This window comes from Branchiostoma lanceolatum, chromosome 7 (assembly GCF_035083965.1).
Source record: "Branchiostoma lanceolatum isolate klBraLanc5 chromosome 7, klBraLanc5.hap2, whole genome shotgun sequence".
NCBI classification, from domain to species: Eukaryota; Metazoa; Chordata; class Leptocardii; order Amphioxiformes; family Branchiostomatidae; genus Branchiostoma; species Branchiostoma lanceolatum.
Window position 1 is genome coordinate 4,213,807 of NC_089728.1, and position 17,054 is coordinate 4,230,860.

The 17,054-nt window shown below is 44.9% G+C and overlaps 1 protein-coding gene across 1 annotated transcript; it reads left to right on the plus strand.

The window, feature by feature from the left end:
- The first annotated feature begins 4,111 nt into the window (after positions 1-4,111).
- Positions 4,112-16,814, plus strand: LOC136438645 (forkhead box protein F1-A-like). Its single transcript, XM_066433549.1, has 3 exons — positions 4,112-4,855; positions 5,219-6,009; positions 15,591-16,814. The coding sequence occupies exons 1-3, from the start codon at positions 4,578-4,580 to the stop codon at positions 15,719-15,721; spliced, it is 1,200 nt and encodes a 399-aa protein (XP_066289646.1). The 5' UTR covers positions 4,112-4,577; the 3' UTR covers positions 15,722-16,814.
- The last annotated feature ends 240 nt before the right edge of the window (positions 16,815-17,054 follow it).

A 17,054-nucleotide genomic window follows, 5' to 3' on the forward strand; every position in this document is an offset into this window, starting at 1 on the left:
GGGGGAGGGCAGTGACTATTTTTATCGACCAACATAGACAGAATGTGTACAATACAACAATTTGAAGAGAGTAAGACACTGATAAATGACTATTCACGGACGAAGCAGGGTAGTGGAAGTGGGGGGGGGGGTGCTTTGGAGGGGGGTGCGTGTGTGATCCTGTCGGTAGTAAAAAAGAAAGTCTTATCGACAAGTACATTCTGTCAATAGTGCAAAAAGTCTTGTTACAGTGAACAAAATTTCTTCAATAGCCTCGGAAAATATAAATTTTCATGGTAGAGTATATGATGATTATAGGTTTTTGTCAGGAAAAAATAGGAGAAACCCGGACAGATTTTTGTATCTCTTCCAATGTTCTTTTCCTTGTGGTCAATCAAAAAAACGTCAATGCATAAAATAGTCTTTATCGTATGAATACAAGCACGCTTACCCACCAACTACAGGTCATCTGAAATATAACCTCTCTAAAACGGATGATGAATTGTTTTCTGCAGTGATTTGTCGGCACATTTTCCTGGGCGGGGCGGCACAGTTGGTCCGCACCACGGGATCTGTTCTGCCATGTTTACGCGGGAAATCCTCTACAACGTGAACGATACAACAGACTGTAACAATTTGTATCGTTCTTATAGTTCTTCTTCGAAGTGATGCTGTGTCCAACTATCTAAAATGATCTTACTTGTACACCCGACTTCATCAAATAAATCAAGGAGGTTTAAACTTCCTTGAATAGATATAGGTAGATATATGTTTAGTGTTCTATATTCAAGATTCAAAGCTAAAAATCGGTGGAAAAGTGCGCAGTGCCAGTATCCTGCTGGTCTATACCAGACTCCGTAGGTTGCAAACTGTACTCTGTATTTTGGACGGCTAAGTCCGCCTAAGCCTGATTCAGTCTATTTTGCCATTTTTTTACCCTTTTCCCCCCAGCAACCTTTAGAATCTAGAGACCAAGTAGGGACTGAAAGCAGCCCCCCTCCCCGCGTACTTCACGCCCTGTCCTGTAAGTCATCCTGTACAAGCCAGTAAGGCGGGGCAGCGCTAATGAAGGAATGCGGGCAGGGTAAGCCGAGCCCCCGCCATGTGTGTGGCGCGCCTCGCTGCTGACGGCTCCGCCCGCCCGCGTTAATGTCACCTACAGTTACCAAGAACAATACCCGCTAGACGTCCGCCCGGCCCTCCCAGATAACCTATGACCCCGCCCAGCAGAGAACCCTTAATTGACTTTAGATCGACCCAGCTGGAACGCCGGTACAAATGTTCTACCATGTTTCTGCGGTTTAGACCGTCAATCAGAGTTACAACGGCAAGTTCTGTCACGATCTGTGCTCGGGTCTTTCACGAGTTTGTATTTTTCCCCATCTCCTATCAATCGTCACAACTGTAATGATGTAGCTAGCGGGTTATCATGTAATAGATGGATAACACGCTTTTTGATGCACATATGGTGCGATGAGTTTCGGTTACAAGATAAACTACAAGCTAAGCAAATCATACGCCAACTTTGACGTTTATGTTTGGCTCATAAGGTATTAGTATCTGCATCTTAAAACGGCTGTCACTGGTATTTCCTGAATCTTTGCTTTAGTCTATAATCTGAAAAGGATTGGCTGATGTTAAAAGTTTAAAAAGTCATCGATTGCACATATATTACCTCTGACGGTTATAAATATTGAGATCCCTTCCAATCTTGACAGTTATCGTATTTTGTCGCCTAAGGGCTCATGTTAAAAACCCATCGAACACGGATCTAGGTGTAAGCATAACAACAACAACCCCAACTCTAGTCTGCTGCAAATTGCAAAGCGGCAAGCTAGATTTTCCATTGTTTTCCATTTCCTCTCTTTCTTTCTCTCTCTTAGATTTTGTCTGTGTCGGTTTGATGGATTTATAACCGTCAGGAAATGTGGAAACCGCGCGACTGCTGCACTGACTGATGTCGGAATCTCGGCCAGTCGTTTCTGTGAGTCACACAGGACTTCTGGAGACCGATAAGCGCCGAGGAATAACCTGCGAGAAATCGTTCTACATGGGGTCAACGCTGATGGGCATCGAGATAGGGCTGACAGCACCGCCGCCAAACGCGACACACACACACACATTCTCGTCTGGGACAGGGTGAACTTGCCAACAACACCGCAACGGAATGTAACAAGCATTCTTTTACATGGGAGCCTTTTGCAAAATTTGCAGAGTCATATCCAAAAATTCGTTTGGCAGTCGCAAAAAAAGAAATAGTACATTGTGTGTACAATCTTTTCCTTCGGCACATCAAACATTGCTTTGATAAAATGTGTTTTGAAGACGTGATTTTTGTTATTTACGCTTCTTGTGCACCTACAAAGCAGAGATGAGAGCAGGGAGATTTCTAATGAGGAGAGACGTATTTAAAGAAGCGATGATTGATGAGGAATACAACTGAGTGACGGGGGTGGGCCCCCCTGGCCCCCGCGGTGTTGACAGACATGCCTCCCCAGGGGTAGTGGAGTAACAGCGGACTGTTATTTCAAATCAGGCATACTGTCTGTAGATCAATTATGGGACGCATTACTTAGCGCCTCACATATAAAAAACGCATAATATGACTTACCAAAACGTTATGAATGTAACCGTATGTCTACAAATAGTTGCACATTGCAGATTTATTGCACGTTTTCCAATCTCTGACAAGCAGGTCTGGAAATCGCATCATAGTCGTACGTGTTTCACGTGTCGCACGAGTGAACAAATTCTGTACACCTTTCTATGCACTTGTTTTGCTATATGTTATAACAAAAAAATGCTTGATGTTGTTGTCATTTAACATTTTCTGGTGAACTTTAAAAGAAAACTTATGAAGAGCTGTTTTTCAGCCGAACCAGGAAATGTGTCACTTCTCAAATCCGTCCCGACGGGTCCTTATCAGAGTTATCAAGTCCGTGACGTCATGATGAATACAAGACAGGCGCAAAGTTGTGCCACACGGAAAGTAGAAAACGCTGATAGAAACTTCAGTTCACGCGAGGTTTCCTGTGAGATAATTCTCCTCAAGTGAAAATAGACGTCATAAAAGACAGTGGTATATTTCACTCGGTTCTATTTCAACACGAGATGTTTAACTTTTCGTCTACAAAAAGAACATTCAACGAAATGTGGTAGCAATCATTGAGCTATCATTTAACACTGATACAGTTACTAGAGGTCACTCGGTGTTTTATACTTTACTTTCTTTAGATGACACCGAGTTTTAAATCGTCCCTTGTAGCAAATCACTTGTCACCGAGAAAAGCGCTGGAAAAATAACATTGTCACCGCGTGGATAGCGTTAATGGCTAGAGCTGTCGTGTCCGCTAGTCTTTCCGAAATTCCGAGAAGAGATATACTGCTAAGGAAACGCGAACAAATCTGCGCACACGAATGGGAGGACAGGTTTCCCGCCGATTAGTCAGAGGAGTGTGACTGTTAGTTATTACGTGCAACAGTAGACGGGATGGAGGGGAGATAAGGGAGAAATCTGGCTGTCAACTTTCTACATCTGCGTCCCAAATCTCTCCGCCTGGATGGCGCGTTGTGGGTACCGGTGACATAAACCATGCGCACGCGGGGCGACGCTCGTCAGGCCCCGAGGCCCACCCCGACAGCAGTCCCGCTATACAGACGTGCCATTCATTCGTTGTTTTTAATAGCAAACGTTTAAGACCAGCCCTTTTTTTCCACCCGTGTCTTATTTCACGGGGGCTGTCCGAGGTACCGTCTGTGCTCACACACCTGTGCGTTAGAAATATGTCAGGAGTATGCGGGGGCTAAGGTAGGGTCAGGCCACGACTGGCCTAAACAAGTTTCAATGGGGCAAGACTTTTTATAGAACTTTATACGAACTAAGTCAGAGGGGCTTAGCGCCAAGTCCTGAAAAACAATACTCAGTAACTTGGGGGCGACCACATTAGTGGAGGAATTAGGCATCCCCCGGTGATTTACCGAGCGAGCTGGTGAAGTTTGGAGAGAAAACAAAGTGGGAATGTGTGCGGACCTACCAGAGACCCTGCCACCCCTCCGATGGTTGCGGAATGGTGCTGGTCCGTCGATGTGGGGGGCGGGCTCTGAGCAGTTTTTCTCACGTCCGGACAGTCCCGGGCTCCACATCGCGATCTGAGTCGCAGATAAGGGCCAGCCGGGCAGGGAAGCACCGCAGTGTCACGCCACACTCCGCAGGACCAGACCGTCCCCTTACACCGTGTGCCTTCGACGCTGATCGCCATTCACTCCGAGAACCTCGCCAAGATAGGACGTGTACGGCAGAACCTCTCTCCACCGCCACTACCTCTCTCCTCCAGCGGACCCGTCTGCGTCTAGTCATACACAGAAGTTTAAAATATTTACTGCGCCCGGGATTGAGCTGCGCGCTAGCCGCAAGGACTCCCTCCTTCCTATCAATCCGCCTTTATTTGTATACACGGAAGAATTGGGGCTAACGAACCGTATAGACTCCGGGACGTTCTTCTCTCCCACTGCTGTTCAGTTAGGCTCAGGACTCTGACACGTCTGTCGGGTTTTACTCTGTATCGAGACTACAGCGGGACTTTACGGATATCTTCAAGATGACTCAGGAGGGTACGGTAGAGAACATCCAGCCCACGGAGACCAGCACCAACACGACCCTGAACGGGGATGCCAGCGCGACCACCGGCGGGGCGACGGCGGGGACTCCGTGCGACGAAAGCGGCAAGAAGAAGACTAACGTCGGCGTGCGTCGGCACGAGAAGCCGCCTTACTCCTACATCGCGCTGATCGTCATGGCCATACAGAGTTCCGCCACCAAGAGACTGACTCTGAGCGAGATCTACCAGTTTCTACAACAGAGATTCCCCTTCTTCAGGTGAGTATACAAGAAGGAAAGGCCGTACTTATGGCAAAGAGACAGCAAGCAATGAGTAAACACTTGAGGCTCTGAAATCTGCAAAAATATTTAAGTCTACCCTTTGGCGTACAGATATTTTGTAATCCTCAACAAGTATTCATAATCTATCCTCGACGCTAACAGTGTTTTGTTTTGAGAATAGTGTTCCCCCAAACTACATCGAATCATAACAAGGCCGTGGTAGATTTAGAGAAGTTTAATAACAAAGTCTTATACAAAAGATGGGAAATATGAAACATATTAGATATTTCGGTGTTAAACTCTAGGCTTCAAATGTCATGTGTTTTTAGAGTGATTATTTGATGTACTTTTCTTCACTAGGGGTCCATATCAAGGTTGGAAGAACTCAGTACGACACAACTTGTCGCTGAACGAGTGTTTCATCAAGCTGCCCAAGGGCCTGGGCCGGCCGGGGAAGGGTCACTACTGGACGATCGACCCCGCCAGCGAGTTCATGTTCGAGGAGGGCTCGTTCCGCCGCAGACCGCGCGGGTTCCGCCGAAAGTGCCAGGCTCTGAAGCCGTACGGGATGCTGAACAACATGGTGGGGTCCGCCTCCATGCTGGGGTACGATATGTTGTCGGGAACCCAGGGGACGGGCACCTCGCCGCTGCAGTCCCTGTCCCCGTGCAGCGCCAACTCGCTGAACGGTATGGTCAACTCCACACAGGGCCTGATGGACACCACGGGACTCATGAGCTACACGTCCTCGATGTCTGGCAGTCTCAGCGGGAACCTGAACGCAGCACCGCACGGTGCCGCGGGAGTCGGCGGGGCGGGCAGTGCCTACATGCCGAGCTGCTCTATCGGCATGTCCGCTAACGACTACGGGAACGGGCCCAACACGGTCTTCACGTCGCAGACCACCGCGAGCTTGGACAACATGTCGTCGGGCTACACGATGTCCTGGGCCCCCGCGCCCACGGGACACGCCCGCTACATCAAGCAGCAGCAGGACTGTGGGGTGGGGAACACCGTCAGCCCCACCCCTGCCGCCGTGTCCCCACCCATGCACGCCATGACGCCCGTGACCCAGGGGGAGACGGTACAACAACAGCAGCAACAGCACTACCTGCCTCAACACAACACGCAGGATGTATCCGATATGGCAGGTGAGAAAACAACCTTCACTTTTCTCTACCTAAAAACAATCCCACCTTTTTTCTTTTAAGCATATCATTCTCTTCAACTTTCCTTGATACAGACATTCATTGCTGTTCTAAGCACGTTTCATCCTTGTACACACACCAGCCTTTGTGGTCTACGACTACATCCAAACGAATGGCGCACCAGAGTAGCAAACAAATGTGTAGTGTGTAGTACTGTGTACAGTCACAATACAGCTGAAACCCTGGCATCAAAATAAAAGGGTTTAATCCTGTACTCAGCCGATCGGGTACTATTCCGTGCCGATACGCGGCCGATTGTGACGGCTGGAAATGATTTACAAAACACGGCGCGAACAGGCAGAAATTATCGGGACATCTCGGGGCAAATCAACGATAACATCTTCGGCCCACCGCCCACGTTGGAAAACCCCGCTTTAAACATCATCGTCAAAACCAAATGTCCAGTGTTGTCGTGCTTGTACTCTTTATAGTCTCAGTGCAAGGTTTATAGTCTTAAGAACGTCTTGCATAGTAAACAGTGTCCGTTGCAGTCCCAACTATTTCAGCAGATTCCGATCTGGTGCAGACAGGAGCCAAAGTCCCCATGTTCAATTATCTCCCACCTTGGTTCCAATTTCGAGGGTCTACGGTCCTACAAGACCCCAATTACTCAATGTCTGTGCGGTACGCTTGCTTGGGGGTCGGCTGCCAGACGGGCTCTCCTTTGATATGAACTTGAACGTTCTTGAATAGAATTTCCAAGTTCGGCTGAAATAGGGGCACAGCTACGTCGCGAATGTGTCTTTTGTAGAACATTTTCGGTCAGAGTTTTGGGACGGGAAGTGTGGAATTTGTAGTGGGAGATTTCTTAGTCTCGGTTCACGTCATAATCTTCCCGATGTATGCCCGGGTGTTGTGATCTCCCCACCCCCTCGCTCCTTCATTTCCGCACCTGGTTATAACTAGACGTCCTAGCGTGTCGCTGGCGAGGCCAGGTGACAATTTAAGCGGCCGTTTACCGTTCTCGCTTTACAGGTGTGCATTTCAAGTGCCTTTGAAGTGCTGGCTACATTGTAGGCATTGTTCTTCGCCACCATGGGCCCTCGGCCCTCAAGTGTGCATGCACCGATGTACAAGATAAATCCTGCGGGTTGGGTGATGACATACCCCGCCTGGAAATGCCGGTTCTCACGGTCAGGAATCGGCAAAGTGCGCGTGCAAGTTCTTGGTCGTCCGCTGTTGTCTTATGCCAAGTGCAACTGCAACGTAGTTGTACGTGTTCAAGTGCAAGTGCACTCTGGATAGGTACACACTCTACCACTAGTTTATGCCTTTTTGTTTGTTTATGGTGGACAGTATCCTTGAAAATGTAGACTAAGTACATATATCCTTCGCGTCTATGGCCATCCAGACATCTTGAAAAATCGTGAACTTCGTCTTTGGTCTTAAACTTCAGTAGATCCCTTGAAACCACGTCTCCTGTTACTTGTGAATATATGGTGTGTTTTCTGTGAGGGTTTTTAATAGGACGCCCGTGTATAACTCGCCCAACCAACCATCTCTTTTCAAACACTTTTAGCGGAAACACCGCTACTAACAAAACTTGTGGTATTTTTTGACAGACAGACAAAAGTTGAGCTATAGCTAATTTTACTGTTTTGATTCTTCATCCGGCACTAAACCTTGCGGTAGTAAATGAAATATGGCCTTTCCTCAGTCTGATCTTAAAATCGGCTCATGAGGTGCGCGAAGCTATTTCCGCACCACTGTCGTCTGATTTTGTTTCCCGCCGAGAGTGCAGCGTGATGGATCAGGTGGGGAGAGGGAACGGGTTCTCCAGATTTCCCCGGGGCCCTCCCTCGCGCTCTGGAACACATTACGGTCGTTTGTACGACTTGTGTTATGGCTTGTTAGGGAGTTGTTCTGTTTTCCCGCAATTTTGTTCAGTAACTCTCCGGTTACAAGGCGTGGTTTCGTCCCTTGTGCCCCCTCCATCTAAAGCTGAATTTTGAACAGTGTTTTCCTTTATAGATCCCTCCTAAACTTTACCAAGTCCACCAAACTCTAAACTCATCGGAATTTTCTGTGAGGTGTTGATCTGTATATTTAGTCCTTTCATTCTTTTTCCTCAAAGTTTCCTTTTCGGATTAGGGCATTGGTAACGTTATATTCGAAAACTATGGTTGAGAACCTCTACAAGCAGAAGATTTCTGTCAGAAAACTGAATAGGCCGTGCCAGTCATTCAGAAACAGCGACCAAACCAGAAGTTCCTTTCTCCAAGGGCAAGGCCTCACATCTTGTTCCGACTGATAATTCCTCTCAGTGAGCTAGGGATGCCGTAGCCTGGGTGCCATCCTATTTCTACCGGGGCTCCTACATTGCCTACCCTAAAAAAATAGGGTAGCAAATGTAGGAGCCCCGGTAGAAATAGGATGGCACCCAGGCTAGGGATGCCGTTGTCACTTTACTTCTCCGCAGTGCTGATACAGTGGGAGGTGCCGTACAGCCATCCCTGGTGCGAGCACAAACACAGAGAACGTGGCCTTACTATTTATTCACCGGACCCCGCGGCTAAGAACAAGAATCCACGGCCACCTACAACAAAGTAACAGCAGCCTAAAGAAGTTTGAGGAGTCTTGGGCGGCGCTATATCAAACCCAATGTCTCCGATAGAATCTAGTAAAGCGGGTGTCTCATTGGACTGCGGCACGTTGGCGACCTCGCTGCGACCTAAATTGGATTTGCGTAATCCGCAATTGTAATATCATGCAAAATGTAAAAGTAGGACTGAAAGAACAACAGAACGCTCAAAACGTATAAGGATTCTTTGAAATATGAAATTCGCCGAGCGATCTGTCAAATGTTAGGTCGCAGCACGATCGCAGCGAGGTTGCCACCCCAGTGGGACGGGGGTGTAACGCTACAGTCTCTGCTAAACGAAATCTTAGCTTGTACTGTATAAAAGAACTGAAAATATTAATCTCCAAGCAGATCCAACGGTTATAAAAGACCGTATCCAACTGGCAGAAGGAGTTTTTATTGCAACCGGGTGCCTGACAACTTCCCTGGCTGATTGGAGCCTCTTTGGCTAGCTTGTGCGATTTTAGCACCGTGGAGATCTGCTTGGAAATTATGAAAATATATCCTCTGCAATGCATGTCTTCGAAAATCATTCTGCCCCAAGACAAAGAACATTACTTGCCCACGGTCTTTAGGGCACCATTAGAACGTAAGGTTGGTTATTTATTACCACCCAGCTGTAGTCTTTACACACATTTGCTTCCTCCCGCGGGGTTCCTCTAGATTGAGTTTTCCATCTGTTGACCGGATTGTACCTTGAAAAAACGTTTTAAGGCAGTCTCTTAAGACTGTGACCTCGGTGACCATTGTTTGTCTATGATTGGTGACGGTACGACGTTCTCTTGATACAAGAGAAGCCGTCTTAGAATGGCTAGGTGAGTTTGTGATATCCGCACAATGAAAGACTGAAAAAAATACAAACATCTCCCTGACCATACTTATTTCTGACGTTCTCTCCGTGTGTAGACTGTAGATACTTCAGAGTTCTGCTACCTTGTACTTGAACTGTTTCTCACCACAGCTGCAGCATCTTGTCAAAGATAGGATTCAGCAAAACCCACCCCTTAATAAAGTCTGGATCCCACTAAGTCGATCTCTCGATGGAGACGTAAGTCCTCTTGTATCCCGGGGTATCCACAGGCACAGGCCCACCTCTGTTCAACCGCTAACCACAAGATGTTAAAGTTGCTAGAGTCTTTGCACGGAACCGTGGTGGGGACTTGGATTTACGACCTAAAGATAGAGGAGGATAGAACTTAGAGTAGAAGGATTCGTCTTATATTCGTGTCACTAAATGAAATACAACGTTTGTAGTGCAGTAAGTCAGAAATTTACGATTTCTAAATGGTCAAAATGTGTAGTCAGTTGTGTGGTACTCTCTAGTACCTCATTAGCCCCTCTGTAGCTAGCCAGGCTGGGTGTTGCTTTACCCCATGCAATACAACAGGGAAGCGCCCGGGAGGTTAAAACAACAGGGGCGGTTACAGCACGTTTTGTTCCCGCTCCCTGGACTGCACGCGCCTCGCTTTGTCCCCCGCTTTGTCACGGGGGAAAGTGATACAAAATCCCATTCATTAATTTCTGTAACTATTAGATCAACCCTCGTGCGTCCTATATAAACTGTTTCTAAACAGTTTATCCATGGACGGCCGTGCGAGAGAATGCATACATATGTATACATGGGGACAGCGAAGCCCCCTTGGCGTTTGTGTCAATATAATTTGTGTAAACGTCTCACCCACTCAACACTTGTGTGTGCCACGGGCGTTTTGTATACTCCTGGCTCTATGCTAATCGTCAGCATCAGTCTATAACAGACACAACCCACTGCTTTATTCCGAGCTTCTCGATATTGTAAACTATTGTGAAGGAGTTTGTTTCTATACACGCCCTGATTTGTTAAGAAATCTAAATACACGGCTCTATATAGTAAACGCACCGGGAGTCGTAGTAAACGTTCAGTTCCACGTGCTGTGGCGATCGCACCTTTCACCTTCAAACTGCATCTTTTTCATATAACATTTTAAGACAGTCATATGGTGTATTGTACATCTTACAAATGGCGCTTTTTGGACGGTGTAAATTTGTGTCGTCAACGGCCCCTAGCCTAAAAGACCTTTGGTTGTCCAAATATTTTCAGTACATTTTCTGCGTGGACACTGGCGTAGCAGGGAGCGATGTTCTTGTAGTCTTTACAAATCTCAGCTCCGCCCAAAGAAATTAAACCAAACACACCGTTTAGTAACATTGATAACCTATGAAAAGTACCAACTTTATCTGCCAAAATATTGCATGGTCTTTGCATTGTACTTGTAGGTTTCTCGATGTACATTTTTTTCATCGAGTTTTACCGAGAAGTAGCTTAGCTGTGAACTTCTGTGAAGGCAGAGCCTGGAACTAAACAGGATGACACTCAGGCTACCGAGAAGGGAAGGCCGATTTAAAATTGAACTTGCGTCTGTAAAATGACAAAAACATGTTTACATATCCTAGCCTGGGCGACTCCTGCACTCGCTACCCTGAAAAAATCAGATTCCTATCTTCTGAATGAATATGTATTTGCATTACATTTGTATGTCGATCTGGTGTGAACTGAGGCATCCGTTACTAAGCTTAAGACTATCCAGAAACGAAGGCGATGCACTTGGGAATAGCTTAAGACAGGAAATACATATTTTTGAATGGCAAAGAATTGGCGGAAGTTGCGTTTCTAGTCGTTATTATTATACGAACACAAAGAGACAAATCAGGTTGCCTAATTCAGTTCATGTGCAATATTCGAATCTGTGAATTTGGTTTGGACTTGGTAGGACAAGATATGAAACAAATTCTTCGAATGGTGAAGAATTGGCGGAAGTGGCGTTTTGTTACTATTATGCGGGCAGAATGAGACAAATCCGGTTGCCTTCTATAAAGTACAGTTCATACGAAATATTCGAAACTGTAATCGTGATTTGGACTTTGCAGCACGTACATGCACAATATTGTCTCGACAACTAAGTGTGATACGACCTACAAGTACGTCATATGAAACACCATAATTTTGTTGACAAAACGACAAATAATTTACCGTATAAACATGTTGTAAATGGCGACACTTGTTCATAAACTGAACCATATTTTCGGTAGCGAAGCCGCATTGAAATGCTAGTTCTTTGAAAAAGAAAAAGGACAAGTCACAAGATCTGACGAATTCTCTACATCCTTGGTAGTACAATATCTTCCGTTTTCCACCAACAACGTGGCTTTGCCTGGCGAAAAACGCCGAATATTTTAAAGCGTCACTATTTCCACTGCTATCGTCGGCCAATATTTTGGTTACAGCGCCAAGGAGGATATCTGATATTTACATACATTGAAAATTCACATAAAAAAATCTGTTGTAAACAGTTCCTGGCCGGGATACATTTTTAGGGAATATATCTCCCTTTTTTGTCCTTCTGTTTGAAATAATCTAATAATCTCCAAAGTTCATTTTCATTACTCTGTACGATATACGATGAATCTGATAAACGTTTATGGTTTGCATGCGGTCGAACATAATATACGATCCTGCTGGCGCCAAATTTAGCGAAATATGGTTACTCTGTTGGTAACATGGCTATGAAATATGGACTCAATCAGACCGCTAAGTATACATTTGCCGTGTTCCTGTATGTGTTGCTCTTTACCGCACTATGATGTACGGTGTTGAACTGTTCCATGAAATTCCGCCTTATTCGAGAGAATTTCCTCCAGATTTCAAGAAAGATATCAGTGCTTTAGCTTGTCACGCTGACTTAGGTGCCTTTCCGTTCATTGAGATCCTACGTTTTCCTTGACTTCAAATTCCTAACGGCTTTTACCGGCTGGTAACAAGTGTTTCGTACGCAGAACATAATACTTTTCTGGTGTTATTTCGTCCCCTTCTTGTGCGAAAAATACTTCTAATTCAGTATTAATTCTTCGTCTTTTTACCCCGCCGCCCTCTGTCAGCGTGGCGCAATCCCGGTACGGGAGGTATGACTGGCATCTTCATTGGCCAATCCGATCAAACTGTTTCGTAACTTTAACTGGAACACCTTTGTAGACGTTTGACTTAATCACATTCCTGGACTCCACGCTTGGTTAGGTCCTGCCCGTGATTTGCTTGAAATAATCTTCTAATCCGGTTAATTGTTTAAATCTGGCCAGATTGTTGAAAATCGTGTTACGATAGGCACAGTTTGCTGTCCACATTTCGGGTTGCAATCAGGAACAAATATCTCCGCGTTCTTGTATCACACGAAAAGAAGAGACGTTTGATTTAATTTTCCTTTCCTTCTATTGTTTTTGTCCGTGTCCTTCGTGTTTTTGTGGCGGTAACAGATAGCCTGTGTGCCGTCAGGGCCAGGGGGTGACTTGTCGCGATCTGGTCAGGATTTGCAGGAGGGTCTTTATCTGAGTGAGCCGCAGATGCTGGGTGTTTTCTGCCACACTGGACTTAATACCGCTTATCTCTCTCTAAAACCGTGCATCGCATATTGCCTGTCACATGTCGTATTTTGTCGGGCAAGAAATCTCCCTTGTCCATCTGGATTTTTTGTGTTTCGTGTTTTGCCCCTTTTTCTGTACAAAATTCGGTCAGAAGGTGACATTTTTAGTTCAGAAATCTAGTTCAGGCTGTCTCAAGTTATTTTTCTATTCCCCTCAAAGACAAAATGGTGACAAATTACGCATACAGACTTGAACGATTTTTCGGCGGATTGTACATTTTGCTATTGCAGCCGCATTTTGCCTTATACGAATACACCGCTCTATATTATATATACACGTACAGCAATGTTGGCACCACGTCACAAAGTTAAGATATAGTGCGTTGGTATATTATTCCCACACTTGAAACTTTTTTATCCTTGCTTGTTGGTGTTGATATTGCAGCCGCCTTTGCCCTATACACCCTCGGCCCATGTATATGTACGTAGCCATGTATAACCATGTTGGCAGCACGTCGCGTGTGTCGACCAAGTGTGGGCTTGCTAATTTCTTCCGCACCTCCGCTATCAAACTCGGGCACCTATCATCCACGGGAAAATGCCGGGACAATATGCAGCGGGCTGAGCCACGAACATCAGACCACCCCAGGAGCCCGCAATCATCTCACGGCATCGCTTTTCCTGACCAGAAACCCCAATTCAGTTTTCAAGAGCGATCTCCTACGTAGTAAAATACCACCACACACATCTACAGCTCGGAACCATTGTGATAAAGTCTGGATTTCTCTGCTAGCTGCACAACTTTGACAGTAACTTGGAAACTTTGCAAGAACTGTATGAAGGGTGGTCATTATTAGCTCGCCTTCTCCAACCCTAAAACGATAACGTAACAAATGGACAATGTTGTTGGGGGTGAGAAAAAGATATCCCCTGATCCGGTTCTGTAATACTGTGCATACTCGAACACAACCGGGCCGGATATAGGATACGGGGCTCAAGATGAACGTGAACTTGTGACATGGTTAGAACAATGCTCAGTTCAACTTGACTCCCAACAGACATATCGGGCTATCTTTATCACCAGACCACTGTGTGTGCAACATAAAACGATTCAAAATGTCAAGAAAACAATTCTATACCGAGCACGAATAACATCCCTTTCTGCCTTCCTCCGCAAGGTTTCGTCACATATTGGAGCAATTTAACCATTGATAAGGTACTGATTTAATGAAAAAGTCGTGACCAAATTATCAAAATTGGCGTTCAGAGTATTACGTACTGGAATAAGGTGCCTTGCTTTAATAGAAGTAAACTGTTCCAATATATGATAGACTCTGTACACCACGAAATTTCGAAAATGTTGAAATGCGGGTTAAGATGTGTGTAGACCGTAGAGTGTTGCAAGCTTGTCCCGTGATCTCGTGTCTGATGAGCGCCCATTAGACGTTCCCTCGGGAGTGAGTAGCACCTCTCCCCAAACCGTTCCCTCGCGAGTGGGCGATGTTGTGCCCGGGCCTCCCCAAACCGTTCCCTCGGGAGTGGGCGATGTTGTGCCCCGGCCACTCCGGGCCGTCCCCACGGGAGTGGGCGGCGCTGTCGGGACTTCCCGCCGAGCCCGATTTGTCTCCACCCCGCAACACAACACCAGTCCTCGCCACTAATCTGATAACATACAAACTTTGGCACTTTTACAAACCTTGCTAAGTAAGAAGGCTAATAATCCGTATTCATATGAGAACAGCGTTAAGAATGCACCTTCTTACGGAACCATGAGTAAGCTCATGCCAAGGTCTAAACCGAAATCTTTTCGCCCTTGCTCAAACTTGTCGTTCATTTCTTCTAAGCTATTGACGGTCGCATCTAATGCCCTTTGACCGCCTACTTCCTTAAAAATGTTTTTATATCCCCTGTTGAAATATAAACACCAAAATGCGCATAGGCTTGTTTGCACAGAATGTATTTCCTATGCCTTGTATACCACTCTCTCCACAAGAAAACGTGGTTTACCATGTGAATGCTTGCTGTATATTTTTGGGCAAGAATTTGCCTTTGCTATACACATGTATGACCATAGCAGAATAGTGTCTGCAAAATCTATAACTTGTAGGTAACCTAATGAAAAGAGAAAATCGTTCACCTTTTTTTGTTCAATGCTTTTGGTTGGATCTTAATGTATCATCATCTATCATTTATGTTTCATTTGATTTGTAATATCATAACGTTTTTCTCGGTGTCTTACAGGCCCATATGGGCGCAAGACACGTTGATAAACTTTCATTCATTCATGCATAGCAAAGAGAAAATTATATTTCTCACAGCCTTCGATAAACCAACAGTGAAATATAACTAATGATACATGTACATTTATACAATTACCAAGAAACGAGAAGAAGTAGAAAGTACTAGAGTATGCTGAATGTTTATATACTCATCAATATGTATATAGTTGTTAACATGTGACCTGTGCTTAGCCCAGTGGGGTAAACATGTACAATAAAGGTCTTCTTCATTCATTCATAACGACGATGTTTCCTGTTGTGTTTTCGCAGGCAACATGTCCATGCGGGGTCTACAGTCCATGGCAGACTCCAGCATGTGTGACCGCAAACCGAGCTACCTACTGTCGTCTCTACAGTCCAGTATACACACCGGGTACTACGACACTAAATGCTCTATGTAGATATAGTCCACCGGGACACTTTCTATTTATACAAGGTAAAAACATCAGTAGTACTGTGTTAGGATATCATACGTGGCTGTATACGGAGGAAAAATTATATCAGAACAACAGCCATATTCTCAAAATGTTATAAAATATTGCCTTTACGTCGATGAAAATATGACAAACTCTTAACGATTTATTGCTCATAAACAACGCTACAAAAAAAATTCAGACAGACGATTGTGTTCTTGTTTCTGGCATACTACAATGTACAATGACAAAGCAAATTTTACCATGTATTCAATCGCAAGGCGTTTTAAAGTTTTAAGTATTTGTAACGTTCACATTCTATTGTGCTTTGCATCCATGAAAGAGGAAAATGCTTTCTTTTTTCTCTAAGATATCAAACATAGGAAATATGACTTTGTTCTACTGAGTACCTTGAAAAGATATATTGTTGTAGAACGGTGCCCATTGATGTTATCGGGTGAAGATAGTATTTTGTTTAGGAGAATTATTCTCTTGAAGAAACGTATTTGAGGTTTATGTCTTTGTTTTACTTTCCAAAGTTGCCAATGAAGATTTAATTTTGTACAGTTTTTCTTTTATTCTCGTTTCATTCCATGCTATTTTATTACGTATATTTACGCATCGTATATATCATTAAGATTAACGTTACAAATGTATTATATCACTTAGCATGTTCTTGCATATCCTAGTCGCGAACATTCCATGGTATATACGAACTTGTATGTAAAGATAGACGAATGTATACAGCACTTATTTTCCTATAATGACCTGTACAGCGAGTTGATACACATATACAGCAAACGTAGGAGGAGCCAAATGCTGTGATACTGATAGCCAATGTTTATAGTCGGAAAAGTTGAATATTTTTGTAATTAGATGTTGACAGCCACTTAGACTCTGAACTGCAGAGCGATAACTGACATGTGTTTCGCGAAATCCACTCAGTGTAACGTTATAGTGGAGCTCTTCCCACCCAAAACGGAAGGGACGCGAGTAGGAATATTTCCTTTCCATGGTATTTACATGTCCATTGTCTGGACGGAAAGACAGAAATAAAGAGTTGTATTTTGATGACCCAAAATGGCGTGTGGTGTGTGGGTTGTTTTAGTCTACAGCACATGAACTCGGCATTCGATAAGGACAATGCTCGACCTTTTCCTCTATGCAAATACAGTATTCTTAGTCTCGGATGGTCCACCACACGACACTTGTACGTTGAAAGCCCCCTATCATGTTTGCTTGGGTAGTGATCACACAGAATGGGGAAGAATGCACTAATAGCACATCCTACAACCGCCCCGTCATCGTCCTGTTGTAGGAC